Here is a 19,946-nt window from a genome sequence, read left to right on the forward strand (position 1 = left end):
GGGACGGAGAGGGTTTACACGTTGGGAAAGAAGTATGACACGATATGGCAGAAAGGGACACTAGATGATTTGATCTGTATTTTATGGGCGTCACGTCGTAACTGGACCATGTAGTGTAGAAAAAGTTGTCACTTTGGCACGGATATATATATATACATGTATATACATGCATATATATATATATATATATATATTAATCGTACGAATGAACCCCTTTACAATGACGGTAGTAGACGTATACGAGCAATAGAGGTGTACGAGAAGTGGCCGCAATGATTGATCATTTTGCCCCTTCTATTTTATTTTTTAATTTTTTTTTTTGGTTCGGGGGGGGGGGGGAGTTGTATTGATCCTCGCTAACCCATATGTATACACGCGCACGATGTTCGTGTTGTCGGACTCTTGCAGTTTCCTCACGACGACTTCTTCTTACTGTCACTGTCCTTGACCTTGACGGGGGGCAGGTTGAAGGCCTGGCTGACGCCACCGTCAAAGGCCTTCCAGCGACCGTAGTCGGCCTCGGAGTTCCACGACAGGAAACCGAACCACGGCTGGACGTTGTAGTGGAGCTTGAGGACCACGTCTTTGACGTCGCCAATCTTGCCGGAGGGGTGGGTGATTTGGTATTTCGGTTTCTGATTCTTGAGATGGAGAAGGCCTCTGTTTTCGGTTGGTGTTCAGTCAGCCTATAAACTCGGACTGGCATGGGAAGCGATGAGGAAGAAGGCGTCAAGAGAGGGAGGGGGAGAGAGAGGGAACGAAGGGAAAGAAAAAAAAGAAGAAGAAGAAGAGAGAGATACCTCTCCGGGGCGATGCTCCTACCCTCGGCACTCTTCTTGAGCTTCTTGAGAGAGTATGGGCCGAGGTTGGACAGGTGGTCTGCGCTGGGGCTGGTGATGATGGAGTCCCAGATGACGGCCTCGTTGGTTGCGCCGGCGGGGGATTCGGGATCAGCGGCGGGCCACTCGGCGGTCACGTAGACGAAGAGCTGCTTCGTGTTCCATGTGAACAGGGAGGAGAGGTCGGCGTCGAGGGAGAACTTGATGATGGCGTATTCTTCCTTTTTGGAGGAGTAGTAGTGGGGACGACCTCTGACTCTGTGTCTTGTATGTCAGAATATGGAAGATGTAAAAATTAAATAAAAAGTATATATATATATATGTATATATATATATATATATATGTGTGTGTGTGTGTGCGCGCGTGTGTGCGTGTGTGCGTGTGCGTGTGTGCGGTAGAGGGGATGAGAAGACCGAGACGGAACTGGATGAACAGAGGTAAAGACATACACTTGAGTGTTTGTAGGCTTGATAAGACCGCTGGGCGTACGCGGGGCGTAGAGATCGGTGGCGGCGATGAAAGCTCCCAGGGTAAAGGCCACGGTTGTGAAGAAGCCAAAGACGGTCTGGAGGCGGGTGAGGGAGTTGTACATCTTGGAGGTTGGGGGGTCCAATCCCCAGAGGTTGCTGGGCGGGAAGGGGGGGGAGGGGTCAGGAAAGCGTGTGGGATCGTGCTGCGTGTCGAGAGGGGACGGAGAGGGGAGGAGAGAGAGAGTGGTGATGGTCTGGACACGGTTGATGATGGAGGATTCAGCATGCGCGACGACTATTCGCATATGAAAAAGTACCTCTCCATACATATCAGTATGTGAAGGTACATGCATGATACACCTGATCGCTCTGCTACTCAATACTGGCACCTCTACGCTGTAACAGAGCCGACCATGACGCAGCAGCTCTTCACCCCTCCAACATGACGATTTATAAACAGTTGACATCACTCCTTTCGCATCTCCCATCTTGTACTGCAGTACATGGGCTTTTTATTTGTTTTATTTTATCTCATGATCATTTAGATATATGATGGGATATAATAGATGATTCTACACATGCAGATACAGCTACTGAGGGTCGAGCACTTACTCTTTGGTGGGTACCCTAAAACTCGGCCGGCCCGCTGGCAACTGACAAGGCTCAATCACTCTTTGCACTCATCAGCACTCGGATTTTTTTTTTTTTTTTTTTTTTGTGTTGATATCCACCACGACCGCCACAACGACGTCGTCATCGCCTCACGTCGAGACTGTCCCCCCTCCCCTCCCCTCCCATCTCTCTCTCTCTCTCTCTCTCCCGCACGCGTCCGATGATGCTCGGAGAGGATAGAGGTCTCTCATAGATCAGACGAGAGCACGAGGTCATCAAGCGAGCAGAGTCTGGCTCGACGGAACCCCAACCAACTCCTCGACACCGCACGCTCCAACCAAAGAGACGACCCTAGGACGTCCCGTCGCTCAACGGCTCTGCCCAGGAGGGTGAGGAGGAATACTAGAGGGACTCTATGGGAGTATGGTTCAGCCTTGTCTACTCTCTGCTCGGTCTTGAATCTCCGGGGCCATGCCGTACTAACCCGTCCTCCAGCCCTTTCACACGATACTCTTCCGACGTCAACTCGTTCCCAGATTATGGGTACGCCTCGCCCAGCCTCCTCCTCCCTGCCGCTTCCCATGTGCGCCCGTACGCCTGATGCTGACCATATTCCAGGGCTTCGCGAGGCAAAATGGGTCGGGGTAACTTGGTTAGAATCTCCATCCACCCTCTGTCCCGGAGTTTCCTGAGATCAGCATAGATGACTGACCTTGCCCCGCCTGCAGAAGGGACTCAATACGTCTGGGCGTCCCCTCAACACCTTTTCTCCTCGCTCATCCGCCTCCGGCTCGCGCGCGCAGGCTGCCGTGGCAGTCCCCGAACCTCCCAGGAAGCGATCCAGGAGAGACAGCTCCCCCAGCAACGGCGGCGTCCCGCCCGAGTACGTCACCTCGCGCTTCTTCCCTGGCTCGCCGCGGACCAGGCCACCGCCCGCCTACGAAGCCGGCACCCCCGACGACCCTTACGAGCTCAGGAGCACCACGTCCAACGCCAGCAACGGCAACAACCACCGCGCCTCGCCTGCCACGGCTTCGCTCCCCGAATATAGGCAGGCACAGCCCAGGATCAGCTCCTCGGCCAGGCGTAAGAGGCGGAGAAGGAACCGGCAGCTGCAGCCGCACATCGTTCCCGGCGACGTCGTCGACCTCTCCTCGACGGGCCACCAGCGATCCGAGACCCCGGACAGCCCTGATGTGCTGGCTCGGGAGGGAGACGACGGGAGCCCATCGCCATCGCCATACCGCAGGCTGGATACGACGCCTGGACGCGCTCCCGTGCGCAAGCGCGCGCAGCCGTCCCCCCCGTCGGAGCCGCACGTCAAGCGGTCCAAGCCCAGTCTGCCGCCCCGGGAGCCCATCGACATCTCCGAGGATGAGCTGCAGGCCATGTCCCGTCCGGATGCGCCGCCGTCCGGGGTGGTTCCCAAGAAGAGGAAGACCAACTTTTCCGGCCTCTTGCAGTCGCCGAAGAAGACTGCCGGCCGCTCCCGGGGCGACATGCAGGTCACCGACTTCGTCTCGCCATCCAAGCGGAGCCCCATCGAGCCCGCGAATGACGGCCAACGGAAGAGCCTGTCGCTGATCGGCGCCGTCTCCGGCTCGTATACCTGGTTCCGCGAGCAGTCTGGCGAAGAGGCCCGGCTCCTTCCCCGCAGGATCAGCCAGCGCGAGAGCGGCAGCACCGATGCCGACGTGTTCGATCTGGCCATCCTCAACGCCGATGGCGAGACGGTTGAGGATCCGCCGACCACACGCAGGAGCAGGCTGTGGCTTCAGATATCCACGGCCAAGATACAGAGCGTACGCTACGCCGCGGACAGCCCGTACGTCAGCATCCAGAGGAGCTCGTCGCCCAGCGCCCCTCCCACCCTCACCCTGCGCTTTGCCTCTGTAGAGGAAGCGCACGGTTTTACCGAGGTCATGCCTCACAGAATGCTGCGGGTATCTCCGCCGTAAGTTCATACCGACCCGTTGGAGAGAAGAGAGAATGGGGCAGGAGAGGGCTCGGGATAGGCCTGATGAGCAGGGGTTTTCTTTTTCTTTTTCTTCTCTGACACACTGCAGGGAAACCGTACAGAGCATATTCAACAACTCGGTAAAGAAAGCCCAAAGTCGTCCTGCACCGCCCAGCAGATCCGCCCCGGCCGGTGCAGAGCGAGCCGTACCCAGCACAAAGATCGCTGCCGAGATCCCCTTCAAGGGCGTAGACGGGGACGGAGAGAAGACGGGCCTCGGGGAGAGCGGAAAGGTCAAGGACAGGATGCTGCGGATCTACGACGCTATAGATGTATCGAGGCAAGCCAAGTCGGCTTCGTCGCCGTCGGATCCTCCACCGCTACGCACATACGGCAACCGTGAGACGCGCCGTTCAGGACGCCCGTCCCCCGGGCCCGTGGCCGCCGAAACAGCACGCTCTCGAGAGCCGTGGACGGCGAGCAACCCGTCCTGGATGGACGGCTGGCATCAGTCGCTGGTGTACCCGGCCACGGGAAAGAACAGGGCGACGGTGGACGCGGCCGACATACCGAGGCTCGACGATGGCGAGTTCCTCAACGACAACATCATCAGCTTCTACCTCCGCTATCTCCAGGTGCAGTCGGAGAAGGAGCGCCCAGGGCTGCTCAGCAGGGTGCACATCTTCAGCAGCTTCTTCTTCGAGAAGCTCAAGGCGTCGACCAGGAACCGGTACGACGGCGTGCGGTCATGGACGGCCAAGATTGACCTCTTGTCGTATGACTACATCGTCGTCCCCGTCAACGAGAATGCCCACTGGTACCTGGCCGTCATATGCAACGTGTCGAGGGCGCTGCCTGGGGCCCAAGACGGCGGGTCGCCGGAGAGATCAAAGGACGGGGCTGCCGCTGAAGCCAACCTGCCCGCCGTGGAAGAACGGGTCAGGCGGATATCTATCGGAAGCGGGAGCCTGACGACACCCGTGAGGGCCACACGAGCAGCCGACACGAACAGTCCGCCCCCCCGCACCCCGACGCCCAGCAGGCAATACAGCAGCAGCAGCAGCAGCAGGCCGAGACCCCCCAGAAGATCCACGGGCGGGGGGGAACCCGACGCCAAGGAGCCCAAGATCATCACCCTCGACTCCCTCGGCAGCGCCCACCCCTCCACGTGCAGGATCCTTAGGGAGTATCTAGCCGAGGAAGCCAAGGACAAGAAGGGCGTAGAGCTGGCATTCAGCCCCTCGGGCATGACGGCAAAGGGCATCCCCGAGCAGGACAACTTCTGCGACTGCGGCGTCTTCGTCCTGGGATACATGGAGGAGCTCATGCGGGATCCCGATGCGGCGTGTGCGAAGCTGCTCCGCAGAGAACCGCTGGGCTGGGACGTCAACCCGGTCAGGCTGCGTGCGCGGATCAGGGACCTGCTCTTCGACCTGCAGCGGGAGCAGAAGGAGCGGCACGACATGGAGAAGGCGGAGAGGAAGAGGGCCAAGAGGGAGAAGAGGGAGAAGACGGAGAAGACTCGGACACCCAGTGCCGCTACTTCGGCCGCTGCCTCCCCCGCGGCTTCCGCTGCTCCTGCTCCTGCTGCTGCTGCTGTGACATCGTCAGATGAGCAGACGTCAGCGGATAAGACCGCCAGCCTGCCATACGACACTGAGCAGCCAGAGACTGGCGACGGGGAGACGGAAGAGGATAACGGCCACGTAACCTCTCATCATCGTCATCACCATCAGCAGCAGCAGCAGCAGCAGCAAGGACGAGGGCGGCAAGACGTGGAGACGAGAGAGAGTCCTCGAGCCGTCGACCGCATCGGAGATGAGGACACGTCTAGTAAGAAGGACGACCAGTCTTGGGTAGATTCAGAGCATCTCCACGATGCGAAGACCACCACTTCTCACGACCAAGGTCCGACTACTTTGAAGTCGAGGGCCACCTCACCGGAATGGATGGACACTCCTCCTCCACCTCTACCCGCCGCTCCTACCACCCGTCATTCTCCGACCACCGCCGCTCCCGCCCCCGCCCCTACTACATTTGTCGAGAGGATTCCCAGCTCAGCATCCGAAGACGACGGCGAATCATCACGTGGCCACCGTACCAGAAAGACTAGTGACGAGATCACGGCACGGCAAACAAGACCGGTCGTCCAATCCATCGAGATCAACGACGATGACGATGGCGACGACGCCGGATCCAAGAGCGCAGCGGTCACACCTCGACAAGCGCGCTCACGGCCGCAACATCGCCACAGCGTATCCGCCTCGTTCTCTAGGAGATTGCGAAAGCCCGACGTCATTGTCGATGTGGACGCACCTCCAGACGTGGACACGGATATGGAAGTGAAGATGGGAGTGGACCCGACGAGACGGAAACCCGAGTATCACGGCATCGAGAGGTTCAGAGATGAAGATCAGATCTAGGAGTCTGTCGACTCTGCACCTGCGAGATCTCAACAGCGTACCAGCTTTCGCAGTGCTGTCAGCTTCCCGCGGTATGGGAGTTGGGAGTCGCAGGGGGAGAGGGAGTAGTCGTGGAATCGTAGGATCAGAGAGTAGTCAGTGCATGGAGCGTTGTTCTTTCATCTTGTTCCGTTCTGGTCGGTGTCTTGTTCGAGAAGAGTCGCATCAGCATACAGGACAGGAAGGAGAATGGGGTGGACATTTGGCATGAATCATCAGACGTCTAGTCAACAAGTTAAAAAGGTGTCCTTTGCAGGGTTTGAGTGTAGATGAGAGGATACGACGATATCCCAGGTATCGAGCATCGAGCATAGCACTAGCAAAAAAGAAAAGAAATATAAAGGGAAATGGACCAAGCGTCAGGCGTTAAACATCAAGACGCTATCAAGAGTCGAACATCACAGTGTCAAGAGACCAGATTCAGGATAGCACTGAAATATATATTCATGACATAGAGCATGTTGACAAAGTCTAAGAGAGACACATCATACCAAGAAAAAAAAAGGAAAGAAAGCCCCCCCCCATTTTGAAAAGAAAAAAAAAACCATGAAAATAATTGAGTGTGCTTTTTACGTCTACCTTGATTGAGAGGGGAAGAAGAGAGAGAGAGAGAGAGAGAGAAGTGAAAGAGTAAAAGAGAAAGAAAAAAAAGGGTTTACATATATATATCCAGGCCGCCTTTATTCCTCCTCCTCTTCCTCATCATCATCACCCTCATCCTCATCCTCATCTCCATGCTCCGACCCGTCATCGGAGAGCTCGCGAGAGCGGGGCACCTCAAAGATGACACCACCGTTGCGAGCTTTCTTCCAGGTCCTCCACCGACCGAGACGGTGCTCGGACGAGACGGCGGCCACGACGCAGATACCGTTGGCAGCCCTTTCGCCACGTTCAAATACGGAGATGCCATTCACCACGCCGGTTATGGGCTTCTCCTTCTCCTCCTCCTCCTCCTCCTCCCCCTTATCCTTCCTCTTCTTCTTCTTCTTCTTCTTCTCGTCGTCGTCGTCGTCGTCGCCGTCCTTGTCCTTGTCTTTGGCGTCATGATGCTTCGATGAAGAGAGGACGCCGAGGGATTCGATCTTGCGCTTGTCGTCAGAGAGACGCCACACGCGGACGTATCCGTCCCAGCTGCCGGTGAAGAAGACGTCGGAGTAGGGGATGGCGCGGATGGCGGTGACCCAGCGGGGGGTGGGCGCGGGGACGACGTCGGGCTTGGGATTCTTGTCGGCGGAGGCCTGCTCTGGGCGGAGGGCGGGGTCGAGGCCGTGGGCGAGGGGCTCGATGTAGACCGGCTTCTTCTTCTGGACGCTCCAGAGGGCGAGGGAGCCGTTGTCGCCGCCGGTGACGAAGAGGTCGTCGTCGATCATGGCGATGCGGTCCATGCTGCCCTCGCCGAGGAGGGAGCGGGGGTCCGCGACGGCGGCGACGGCCGGGTGGGCGCTGGCCTTGGGGGCGGTGGTGCTGCCGCCGCGGAAGACGAGCTGGGTCTCCTCCGCGACCTTCCAGAGGCGGGCGGTGCGGTCGCGGGCGCCGACGCTGACGCAGCGCTCCTGGGCCAAGGCGTCGATGTCGACCACGTGGTCCTGGTGGCCGAACAGGGTCTCGACGTAGGCCATCTCGTCGAGCGACCAGACCTTGACGGTGCGGTCCCTGGAGCACGAATACAGCTGGTTGGTGCCGCGGCGGAAGGCCAGGCCGGTGACGGCGTCGCGGTGCTGCGAGAGCACCTTGAGCGGTCGCAGCGTGGCGGCGTCCCACACGATCAGCCGCCGGTCCTCGCCGCCCGTCACGACGTACTGCCCGTCCGGGGAGGCCGCCACGGCCAGGATGGGCCCCACGTGCCTCTTGTAGCCGCGGTCCCTGGCCTTGCCGCGGTCGCCCTTGACCCAGGTCTCGAGCGTCGGGCGGCGGCGCGCCGGGGCGTCCGGCCCCGCGGGCTTCCGCCGCGTCGTCTGCGGGAACTGGTCCTGCGGCAGGTCCTGCGTACGCCACTTGTGCAGGCACATGTCCTTGGAGGCCGTGTACACGTAGGGGCCGCAGGTCGATATCGACGTCACGGCCCGCGAGTTGCTGCGGAAGAAGGTGCGCGACGCCCGGTCCAGGGCCAGCGACGACGCCAGCTGTCGGTACACCCGACCCTTGCTCTCGGCCATGTCCTCCTGTAACCGCTCGGCGATCAGGTCGCGGTCGATGTCGGCTGCGTCGAACCCGGCCTCGTCGACGTGCTCCTTTATGTTCTCCAGGTACCGCTCCGCCAGACGTAGTCTCCGCTCTGCCGCCGTCTCCTCCTCGTCCTGCCCCTCCGTCACTCGTCCGTCTTCCGACGACGATTCGCCGTTGTCGTCGTCCGAGCCATCTTGTTGGCGAGCGTCGTCAAGGTCGTCCGAGTCACTGCCGGAGATCGACTCGTCATCTTCGTCGTCCTTGGCGGCTTTGCCACCGGCTTTCTTGCTGCTGCTGGTGCCGCTGCTGCTGTTCTTCTTGAGGGGAGGACCGCCTCGTGATGATGACGGTTTGCCGAGTTTCGACCTCGAAGAGTTGGTCGGTGCTACCCTCTTCTTGGGTGCATCGGGACCGGAAAGCCTCTTCCTCTTCTTTTGTGCTCCTGGGACTGTGAAGAAGGAAGACATCACGACGGTTGTTGGTGTTTGTCGGAGTCCGTGAACCTGTCACGTTTTTCTCCCAGTATAAACTCTTTGGACTTTTTTTTTTTTTTTACCCTTTCCYYYTWTMAAAAAAAAAAAAAAAAAAAAAAAAGGACCCTCCTCTGTCTGGTGTGGGTCCCCCAAGTTATGCCCCACTTTCTGGAGGTACATGCCTCTAAAGCTCTGGGGTTTGGAGCGGAATTCGGTAAATCGGTTATTCCGTGGTAATGGTACTACAGAGTGCTGTAGCCTGTAGGTACAGCCTAGTACAGCCTACGAGACAGGTATCGATTATTACAGCCTGGTGGTCGTCTGGTGGCCAGGCCTCCAGTTGAGTGGTGTGGTACCTCTGTCGGTGACGCGCAGCGCTACAGCCTAGCGAAACGAAGCTCCGCCCGCAGACAGAGGAGCCAAAGCTCGGAAGACCATCACGCCCCTCCCTCCCAACGACGACGGATAGCATCTCTGCCGACAAAGCACCCACCACCGCCGTCAGAATTCGCACTCGATAACAACGACAAAATGTAGGATCCTGTCCCCGGCTATCATGACCATCGTCGGGGGGAAGGGAAGATTCACGGGCTGACAAACAACGCAGGGAGGCTCTTCTGGGTATCACGGGCAAGGACTTCACCCTCATCGCAGCTTCCAAGGCTGCCATGCGAGGTGCTTCCATCCTCAAGGCCTCGGACGACAAGACCAGGGCTCTCAACAAGAGCACCCTCCTGGCGTTCTCTGGAGAGGCCGGAGACACAGGTGAGCAGACGCACGTTGCGTTGGTGGTGGTGTGCGTGGCCCCATCGCTGACCTGACCTGAACAGTCCAATTCGCCGAGTACATTCAACGAAACGCCCAGCTCTACTCGATGCGCAACGAGGCCGACCTCTCCCCCTCTGCCCTGGCGCACTTTGTCCGCGGCGAGCTGGCCTCGAGTCTCCGCTCCCGCAAGCCCTACCACGTCAACCTCCTCATGGGCGGTGTCGACCCCATCACCAAGAAGCCCTCGCTGTACTGGCTCGACTACCTCGCAGCCCTGGCCGATGTCCCCTATGCAGCTCACGGATACGCACAGTATGCTTTTGTTTTTGTTTTTGTTTTTTTCTCGTACCTGCTTATCTCTCTATCCTCTCTCCTTCTTCCTGAATCTTCTGCTGCCTTACGGATCAGACCGCTGACGTTGCTGCTTCCCACCAGGTACTACTGCCTCTCCATCCTCGACAAGCACCACAACCCGGACATCACCCTGGAGCAGGGCCTAGAGCTCCTGACCATGTGCACTGACGAACTCAAGAGGAGGTTACCCATCGACTTCAAGGGTGTGCTGGTCAAGGCCATCAAGGCCACGGACGAGGGCGTCGAGATTGTCGACCTGGAGTTTGATAATGACAAGATTGTCAAGAGCGCCTAGTGGTCGGGCAGCAGAGGTGCAAAGCTCATGAATTAAAGACAGACAAACAAAACAAAAAGAAACAAGGAAAATATATATCAAGCACAAGGTGTACTCTTAGGCTGCTGTCAGTATACGGGCCGAAATCGGCAAGTCTCCTGTTTTTCTCTTTCCCACGCAGCTTGCCACACAGCGCAGCGGACCTTTCCTTCCGTGAACAGGTCATCAGCACGGAGACAGGGAGTCATGCCGCAGACAGGTCTAGTTGTTTGCGCGAGGCGGGTAGACAGGCCGCGCGGAGATATGTCATGTTTGGCATCTAGACAGTTTGGCAGCACACAAACGACAGTGATGTAACTCCGAGAGGCCTTCCGCCTCGCCCAGGGCGCTCTCTACACTGCCTATATCGTATAGGCAGTTGCACTAGCCACAACTGGATGGAGAGAGTCACCTGTCCAGGTTTGCCGCTGCGTAATAGGGTTATGGATCGTACGTATGTACATTGCAGACTGCTCCCTGTTCTCTCCCCCCCCCCCCCACCAAACCCAGCATGACGTATGACGGACAGACGCCACCACGGTCGTACCTACATACGGCTCACGTATAAAGATGGCATGGCAGTATTGTTACCACGTACATGTATGGGAAAAGATTTTATGGCCTTTTCAAAAGATATACATATTAAAACTTGATCATGTGTCAGGCCATGTTGTTCATATCATGACACGCATTCATGGCAGATGGAACAGCAGGTTGGTTGAGCTGAATAGACTTGGTGGTGGTGTGTGGTGGTGGATGATGACGGTGGATCTCATGCGGAGGAAAAATTGCACATGATGGAAGGAAGTGTAATAACAACAAGTGCCAAGCACCGTCTTTCATGTGCCTACGAGTATGAGCAGGTATAGATACGAAGAGTTTCTCTCTCGAATTGGAGTTGAAAGCCCACACTTTTCTCATCTCCGTATCCTCTCCGCTGTCGGTGTCTGGGATGCTGTATTATCTGGTGCTGGGGTACGCAGGGTAACGACGTTCTGTGGCGGTGGGAGGGACCTACATGCTCGTATAGTTAGGGGTCTGTGGCGAGAGGAGGGGACTTGGGTGGAGGGGTCCTGGCTGGCAGACGGCTTGGTAATGGCCTTGTGACATATATGTACAGGTTGGAATATGTCATGCAGTGACACGACAGAAACAGTAGGAAGGGACGGAATAACGGTGAATGAGGATGGAAAAAGAAAGAATGAGAAAAATCAGACGACATCCATCAGTATGCAGTACGGATACCAATATCATACTACAGTCTACCTGTACCCGTACATATACAGTAGAAACTGGAGGGTTCTAGTCAGGTGTCGACTTGGGCAGCCACAAACTTTTTACAGTGACCATGATTGGACGCCATGAGTCGTGGGGTGGTGATTTTCAGCGGGCTGATCAGTGAAGAATCCGACTGCTAATCCTACTATTACTTACCACATCGTGTAGTCACTAGTCACCTAGCCCTGGGGGCCGGGCATAGTGGACCTAGGGGGGTGTTGCAGCACGAATTGCAGGGCATTTTGTAGTCGGAGTACTGAGTATCTCAATGCCCCTCGGCGCCGCCCTCCCTTTCAGGCGTATCCAACGCATGTATCAGGACTGTAGGGGTTAGCTGTGATGGGTAATAGAGCACTGCTAGTATAGGCCAGCCCGTGCTTGTACATGACAAGTACCCATCCGCCAGAGTTGAGGTGTAGAGTGACTTTTGATGCACACCTTGACTGTCACTGTTCGTGTGGCTCCTGCCTGCCAGCTAATAGCTGCTGGCCACCAACTTGCCCCCAAAAATTCTCACCGCTGACCCTGCCAACTTGCGCCACTAGCCTTTTACTGGCACAACTTTTTTTTTCTCACTCTGCGCTGGTACGGGCGTGACAACCCTTTTTTCTTGCTTCCCCCAGTCTCTCTCTCCCTTCGTCTCTTTTCTTCTTCTTCACCACTTCCTTCATCACCCCCTCCTCCCTCATCAACATCCCCCCCCAAAAAAAAATTCACAACCCCTTCCCTCTTTCGTCTGCCCTCACCCGGCATTCTTTTTTTTCTTTTCTCGTCTTTTTCCTTGTCTTGTGCCTTTCCTTTGAAGAGTTCGTTTGTTCTTCGACGGAAATTTGCAAGGTCTTGTTCTGGACCCTTAATCTCACATACACACTGAGAAGAAATCACGACGTCGTCTTCTTCTTCACTACCCCATCTCTTCCACTCTCCTTGATCATCAACAGAGAGTGATTCACACGACTGTCTACCGATAGACAAGAACCTACACACGAGTACTTTTCTTTCGCCTCTTTTTCGAAACTCAACATGGCGGATCAGCTCAACATGGGTGGCCTCAACCTTGGCCCCGACGGCCAGCAGCAGCAGCAGCAGCAGCAGCAGCAGGGTGGTGCCCCGGGCGGTCGCTCCTACATTCCTCCCCACATGCGTAAGCGTCAGGGTGCTCCTGCTGCGGCTCCTGCTCCTGCTCCTGCTCCCGCTCCCGCTGCCAACGGTGCTCCGGCTGGTGCCCCCGCTGGTGCCCCCGCTGGTGCCCCCGCTGGTGCTCCCGGTCCCAACGGTCTGGGCAACAGCAACTGGGCCAACAAGTAAGTCTCTATGAAACCCCCTCGATCCTCTCTCATGCAGGCTTGCACCTGGATCGGAATGCTGACGCTCCCCGATAGCAACAATCAGAACTTCGGCGGCCAGCAGGGTGGTGGCTACCAAAACAACCGCCGTGGTGGTTGGAGCGGCGGTGGCCGTGGCGGCTACGGTGGCAACTACGGCGGCGGCGAGGGCGGTCACGGCGGCGGCGGCGGCGGCCATGCTAACCGCGGCCACGGCGATGGCCAGTGGCGTGACGGCAAGCATATCCCCGGTCCTGCCAACCCCCGTGTCGAGCGTGAGCTCTTCGGTGTTGTCGACGACCCTACCAAGCAGCAGACTGGTATCAACTTTGAGAAGTATGACGACATCCCTGTCGAGGCCTCTGGCCGTGACGTCCCTGGACCCGTCAACCAGTTCACCAGCCCTCCTCTGGACGAGCACCTCATCCGCAACATTGAGATGGCCCACTACAAGGTCCCCACGCCTGTTCAGAAGCACTCGATTCCCATCGTTACTGGTGGCCGTGATCTGATGGCCTGCGCCCAGACTGGTTCCGGAAAGACGGGTGGTTTCCTCTTCCCCATCCTCTCCCAGGCCTTCACCAACGGCCCCTCTACCCTCCCCCCCAATGCCGAGGGCAGCTTCGGTCGCCAGCGCAAGGCTTTCCCCACCTCCCTGATCCTGGCTCCCACCCGTGAGCTGGTGTCTCAGATCTATGAGGAGTCGCGCAAGTTTGCCTACCGCTCTTGGGTCCGCCCCTGCGTCGTCTATGGTGGTGCCGACATTGGCTCCCAGCTCCGCCAGATTGAGCGTGGCTGCGACCTGCTCGTCGCCACCCCCGGCCGTCTCGTCGACCTTCTTGAGCGTGGCCGTATCTCGCTCTGCAACATCAAGTACCTTGTTCTCGACGAGGCCGACCGCATGCTCGACATGGGTTTCGAGCCCCAAATTCGCCGCATCGTCGAGGGTGAGGACATGCCCTCCGTTGCCGACCGCCAGACTCTCATGTTCTCGGCCACCTTCCCCCGCGACATCCAGATGCTCGCCAGGGACTTCCTCAAGGACTACATCTTCCTCTCGGTTGGACGTGTCGGCTCGACCTCGGAGAACATTACTCAGCGTGTCGAGTACGTCGAGGACGTTGACAAGCGCTCTGTTCTTCTCGACATCCTGCACACCCACGGTGCCGGCCTCACCCTGATCTTCGTCGAGACGAAGCGCATGGCCGACTCTCTGTCCGACTTCCTCATCAACCAGAACATCCCGGCCACCTCTATCCACGGTGACCGCACCCAGCGTGAGCGTGAGCGTGCCCTCGAGTACTTCCGTAACGGACGATGCCCTATCCTCGTCGCCACCGCTGTTGCTGCCCGTGGTCTCGATATCCCCAACGTCACGCACGTCGTCAACTACGACCTCCCCACTGACATTGACGACTACGTCCACCGCATCGGTCGTACCGGTCGTGCTGGAAACACTGGTATCGCCACTGCTTTCTTCAACCGTGGCAACCGCGGTGTCGTCAGGGAGCTTCTCGAGCTTCTCAAGGAGGCCAACCAGGAGATACCCTCATTCCTCGACACCGTTGCCCGCGAGTCGTCATTTGGCGGCGGTGGCGGTCGTGGCGGCCGCTCTCGCGGCGGCGGCGGCCGTGGTTCCGGTGCCAGTCGTGACTTCCGCAAGTACGGAGGTGGGGGCTTCAACGGCGGCGGCGGCGGCGGCGGCGGCGGCAACAACTACGGTGGCCCCCCTGCTCCCAGCTACGGTGGCGGCGGCGGCTTTGGCGGTCCCCAGGGAGGATCCGGCTACGGCGGCGGCGGCGGCGGTGGTGGTTTCGGCGGCGGCGGTTACGGCAACCCCGGCGGCTCCGGTGGCCAGTCTTGGTGGTAGACAACCCAGGCACGGCTAGCCGAAGCCACGACTATGCACTCTTGATGCCGGTGCATAGCGGGAATATCCTGTCGCGGCATCCCGGCAAAGACTCTGACTTTCTTGCCGAGTCTTTCCACCCACTCTATCACCGTTCACCTGAGCGCTGATCTCGACCCCCGTTGCTATAACGCATCATGTTTCATACTTTTTTTCCTTGCTACTTTTTCATTTTTTTCATTTCATTTTATCTGTTTCGTTTTCATCACGACACGGCGACACGAGCATGATCTTCGAAGGCGATATTTATCAGTGCCTTTTCTACAGCTGGCGAAAAGCAGCATCGGTTACGAGAATTTCACGAAGCATCTGATAGATTGCGTTTTCCTTTGATTTCGATATCCTCGATTGATACCCTTAGACTGAGCTTGGGGAGGCTCGGGAGGCAGGACGGTATCGGGAACGTGGCATGTGTGGATCCAGAAAAACAGCCTGGATCTGGACGGGGATGAGAAGAGAGATCCCCGTTGATTCATCAACACGCATATGTTTCTGCCGTCTGCTAGGAGCTCCCCCGGGAGGGCTTTATTTTTTGCCGTCACGAAAGGGATGGTCATGACGTTTCGCCGTGTGGACATAGACAAAAGTGGATTACTCAAACGGTTCTCTGGTCGAGAAGAAAAAAGAGAGACATGGAAGTGCTCCGCAAGTCTCGGGACATGAGTGCAGGGACTTATGAGCATGGACAAAGGACACGATTGTGGTCCAGAGGTTCTTTTTTTTCTCTCTTTTCTTGTTATTTTGCACTTTTTTTTTTTCTTTTTCTTACCTTTTTTTTTTCATGTCACGAAGCACGATCGACGGCTGCCCAACAGAGGGTTATGTATTTTCGGACTGGGCGGCCGAGAACTGGCCGAGGCGTTTTTTCTCTCTCTTCTTTCTATTCTTTTTTTTTTCTTCACTCTTCTGGGAAATGGCCAGAAAGAAGGAGAAAACAAAGGGAAACAGCAAGGCTCGGATATTCCTTCTCTCGAGTTTGGTCAGTTTGTTGATCACAAAAGAAGAGAAAGCCGGCCGGAGTTTACAAGGGCGTCTTTAGTTTTTCAAGAAGACAAAAAAAAAAGAACAGGCAAGGAAAAAAACCGGGCGCGTGTGGGGCGTTGACGATGATGTTTCGTCGATGCCAGATAGATAGACAAGGATGACCAGAGCGGACCAAGGAGTTCCAGGCAAAAAAAAAAAAAATTACAGTTTTTACTACCGTTTTTTTGTGATCTCACCATGGTGATGTAAATGATCATGACGATGCTGATGATTTGTGATGGATTGATTGATTGATGACTGTTATGCTTCTATAAGAGGAGTACGAGGTTGCCTATCTACGTTGACGGATAGATGCATACGTAGCATGTTTGAGCTGAGCTACGTATTACGTATGATTACTTCCCCTCTCTCGGGACCATCCATGGCTGCGCGCAGCACAAGCCGTCTTGTCAGGTATCTACAAAGCTGAACCTTTCGGGTTCTGTGTGTATTTGATCTGTTTTTGGAATATACAGATGCCCCGAAATCTGGGAATGCCACTTCCCGTCTCTAAACCGAACCTTTGATCCTCTTACCACCTACCCACCTCTTTTTCTTTTTCTCCCCCTCTATACATTTGGTTGGTGATCTTTATCGGGGATCTTCTCCTACGACCTACGGACGACTCGTCGGCCCCTCCGAGAAGGAACAGAGACTCGTCAACGTCTTCATCCGACGAAAGAAGGGGAAAAGAAGAAGAAAACACGATGACGGTATTTGAAAGCATCGACGCCGGGTTGACCAATCTCCTGGGGCAGTGGAGCGTGTACTCTACGGCGCTAGCGACGGTGCTGGTTCTGATCCTGTCGTACCGGGTGCTGTCAGCTCAGGACCCGGACATCCACCCTATGCTCCTGGCGCGGCAGTCGACGGCGTCGACGGTGCGTCACGAGGGCCAGAGCGCCGTGTACCGGTCGCAGATCGTGCCGCACGGCTCGGGCCTCCGGGCCGGTCTGGACATCAAGGACGCCGGGGCGCCCAAGTGGTCGCGGGGGCGTGACGGCGACGTGCGCGACATCTGGAGGGCGCGCGGGCGGCAGGCCAACCAGGGGACGGGGAAGCTGCTCACGGTGCTGGGGTCGCAGAGCGTCATCGAGCACAGCTACGACGAGCTGACGCGGCAGATCGGCCTGGTGGGCAGGCACATGGCGGAGCAGGGGGGCATCCGGGTGGCGGTGTACCTGCCCAACTCGTGGGAGCTGGTGATGACGCTGCTGGCGTGCAGCTTCTTCCCGAACCTGACGTGCGTGCTGATGCCATACGACGTGTCGGACGAGGAGCTCGTGTCGATGCTGCGCCGGTCGGCGGCGGACACGGTGGTGACGGCCTCGGGGGCCTTCCCGCTCGACAGGGTGGTGGAGGCGTACCCGTCCCTCCGGCAGCTGGTGTGGGTGGTCGAGGGGGCGAGCAGCCACCTCGACTGGAGCGAGGTGCCGGAGGGGGCGGGGGGGAGCGTCAACGTCGCGACGTGGCAGGACATCGTGCAGGACACGTCGGCGTCGGCCGGCGACCTGCCGGGGACCGGTGCCGACGGTGCGGCGGCGGCCAGCGACGTCGTCGTCTTCTGGAGGAACGCGACCGGCGGCGTCGGCGACATGGTGCGCTTCACGCAGGCCAACATCGTGGCCGGCGTGGCGGGCCAGCTGGCGGGCATCCCGGCCAAGGACCGCTTCGACGCGTCGGACCTGTTCCTCCCGGCCGACTCCCTCGCGCACGTGCACACGCTCACCCTGACGCTCGCGGCGCTGTACTCGCACTCGTCCGTGGCGCTCAACTCCGTCGCCGACCGCGCGGCGGACCTGGAGGTGGCGACGCGGGGCGTCGCGCCGACCGTGGTGGTGGCCAGCCCGGCCACGCTGCTGGCCACGCACGCCCGGTCGGCCGCCCGGCTCGCCGCCTCCCCCGCGGCGCGCCTGGCCCACGCCCTGGCCAGGCGCACGCTGGCCGTCGAGGGCGTCTTCTCCCCCGCCAACGTCCTGTCTACGCTGTCGTCGGCGACGAGGCCCGTGGTCGGCACCACGCCCGGCAAGCTGCGGCTGCTGTACGTCGCCGAGCGCGCCAACGGATCTCCTTCCCTCCACCCCCTCTCCTCCTCCCCTATCGGAGCGGACGACGGCAGCAGGCGTGGCGGCGATGAGAGGATCTCGGCCGAGGTCCTGTCGGACCTGAGGATCTTCACGGGATCGAGGATCATCTATGCCCTATCCGCCGCCAAGGTTGCCGGTGCGGTGGCCCAGACGGCCCTGTACGACTACCGGGTCGGGAAGGACCACTTCGGTGCACCGCTGCCTAGTGTCGAGATCTACCTGCGCGATGTCGGCGAGTACAAGACTACGGATGAAGGGGCGGCTGGAGAGGTATGTTCTGCGCACACACGTGCATTCTATCAAATCATTCCATCCACTCGTCATACTCTCGACTGTTTTTTTTTTCTTCTTTTTCTTTTCTTCTTCTTGGAGAAACAGGAGACGGGAAGAAAGCTAATCTTTATCTTTTCTTCTCACTATAGATTCACGTCCGCGGTCCTGCTGTTGCTGGTGAAGAGGCTAATATCGGTGTTATTGGGGTGATTGGCGAGGATGAGACGTTGGCATATGCTTAGGATTGGGGGGGGGGGGGGGGGGAGGACTGGAGGAGACATGGTTGGTATTGACATCTGTTAAATGATGGATGATGAGTCGTGGTGACATGGGAATACATATAAGAGAATGAAATCGATCTTGTATTATCTGTAATGAGCATGTAGGAGCATTGGTACGGAGCCCGCGGGTATTACGAGTATGTCGTGACTGGAGCGGTTCACCTGTACAGATTACAGATTACAGATGAGTCGTGTGTATATATATATATATACATATATATACATAGATACATATATGTATATATATATAGACACATATATGTATATATACATATTTATATATATATACATAGATATATATTTGTACGTGTATATACATACATACATATACATCTATATATACGTACATATATACATACATATATACATACACATATATATATGCATACATATATATACATACACACGTACAAGACAATGTCTGGGCTCAACTTGGTGCCCGGTCTAATGAATACGAGCATCATAATCTGTAAAGGAGCGTAGGAATTACCGCTGCTAATATCATAACAATGTCTGCAATGACCGACCATACGATGTCTGTCGTACTCGTAATGCCTGAGAGATGATCTCGGAGACGCCCGGTCCACGAGAGGGACCCGATATTCTGAATGTCATTTTCTACGACGTACTTTTGCGCCGGTCTCTTTTTCTCTCTACCCCGTTCGTCCCAGAGTCAGAAGTTGGGATAACAGGAGCAGGGGGGGGTTTTATTTTATTTTATCCCAGTACTTTATTCTAATTTTTGTTCTCATTACATCTTACGATGAACGGAATGAACGGTTCGCAGGTATCATCATGGTATGAGGTGAGTACATGTAATCTGTACTCGCGTACTGTAACATGCTGATGACTCTCTCTGTACGAGTAGAAGAAGTGAAGGGTGTCTTGACTCGGACATGGGAACGGATGATGGCATTATTGATATATAATAGAACACACGTACGAGAGTACAGATTACATTGCAGACAATGTACGATATCCATCCAATCTGTACAGATTAGTAGATGATGATGATACTGCAGTAGACAGTAGACCGTATTACGGATTATATTACAGAAAAGATAGATGGGACGGTATCCTGACATTCCTCCGCTCCATCCGTCCGATGGATATAATCTTCGTGCGCGGTGAAAGGCTGTGCTTTGACTTATCTCTCATGCTACATACATACACATACACAATATATAATATCATATATACAAACACGAAAGAGGCAATTAATTTACCACGTAATATTATATGCCGAAAAACATTGCACCCCACCCCCTTTTTTTCTTTTTTCTTTCTTTTTTCTCTTCTTTTTTTTTTTCTTTTTTTCTCCCCCCCTCTCTTTAATTCCCCCGTTCTCCAATTAA

At 56.5% G+C, this 19,946-nt stretch overlaps 6 protein-coding genes across 6 annotated transcripts; 4 read left to right on the forward strand and 2 right to left on the reverse strand.

The window, feature by feature from the left end:
* Positions 1-413: 413 nt before the first annotated feature.
* GMORB2_2916 (Signal peptidase subunit) lies at positions 414-1,432 on the reverse strand (the record flags this gene model as incomplete). The annotated part of the gene is made up of 3 exons (XM_035464892.1): positions 414-660; positions 801-1,039; positions 1,382-1,432. 3 exons carry the CDS (start codon positions 1,430-1,432, stop codon positions 414-416), a joined length of 537 nt encoding a protein of 178 aa, XP_035319130.1.
* A 1,029-nt stretch (positions 1,433-2,461) lies between these two features.
* Positions 2,462-6,302, forward strand: GMORB2_2917 (sentrin-specific protease 7; the record flags this gene model as incomplete). The annotated part of the gene is made up of 4 exons (XM_035464893.1): positions 2,462-2,465; positions 2,541-2,566; positions 2,651-3,876; positions 4,058-6,302. The coding sequence occupies 4 exons, from the start codon at positions 2,462-2,464 to the stop codon at positions 6,300-6,302; spliced, it is 3,501 nt and encodes a 1,166-aa protein (XP_035319131.1).
* A 719-nt stretch (positions 6,303-7,021) lies between these two features.
* GMORB2_2918 (ribosomal RNA-processing protein 9) lies at positions 7,022-8,974 on the reverse strand (the record flags this gene model as incomplete). The annotated part of the gene is made up of 2 exons (XM_035464894.1): positions 7,022-7,177; positions 7,460-8,974. The coding sequence occupies 2 exons, from the start codon at positions 8,972-8,974 to the stop codon at positions 7,022-7,024; spliced, it is 1,671 nt and encodes a 556-aa protein (XP_035319132.1).
* Positions 8,975-9,588: 614 nt separating this feature from the next.
* GMORB2_2919 (20S proteasome subunit beta 4) lies at positions 9,589-10,397 on the forward strand (the record flags this gene model as incomplete). The annotated part of the gene is made up of 3 exons (XM_035464895.1): positions 9,589-9,745; positions 9,811-10,060; positions 10,184-10,397. Coding segments are annotated over 3 exons (621 nt in total), but the record flags the coding sequence as incomplete, so codon positions are not given.
* Positions 10,398-12,716: 2,319 nt separating this feature from the next.
* GMORB2_2920 (ATP-dependent RNA helicase DDX3X) lies at positions 12,717-14,888 on the forward strand (the record flags this gene model as incomplete). Its single annotated transcript, XM_035464896.1, is given in 3 exon segments — positions 12,717-12,997; positions 13,332-13,338; positions 13,356-14,888. 3 exon segments carry the CDS (start codon positions 12,717-12,719, stop codon positions 14,886-14,888), a joined length of 1,821 nt encoding a protein of 606 aa, XP_035319134.1.
* Positions 14,889-16,657: 1,769 nt separating this feature from the next.
* Positions 16,658-18,552, forward strand: GMORB2_2921 (Acyl-CoA synthetase (AMP-forming)/AMP-acid ligase II; the record flags this gene model as incomplete). The annotated part of the gene is made up of 2 exons (XM_035464897.1): positions 16,658-18,307; positions 18,460-18,552. The coding sequence occupies 2 exons, from the start codon at positions 16,658-16,660 to the stop codon at positions 18,550-18,552; spliced, it is 1,743 nt and encodes a 580-aa protein (XP_035319135.1).
* Between the last annotated feature and the right edge of the window lie 1,394 nt (positions 18,553-19,946).

The sequence above is a fragment of the Geosmithia morbida genome (assembly GCF_012550715.1).
Source record: "Geosmithia morbida isolate 1262 chromosome Unknown scaffold_15, whole genome shotgun sequence".
Classification (NCBI taxonomy): domain Eukaryota; kingdom Fungi; phylum Ascomycota; class Sordariomycetes; order Hypocreales; family Bionectriaceae; genus Geosmithia; species Geosmithia morbida.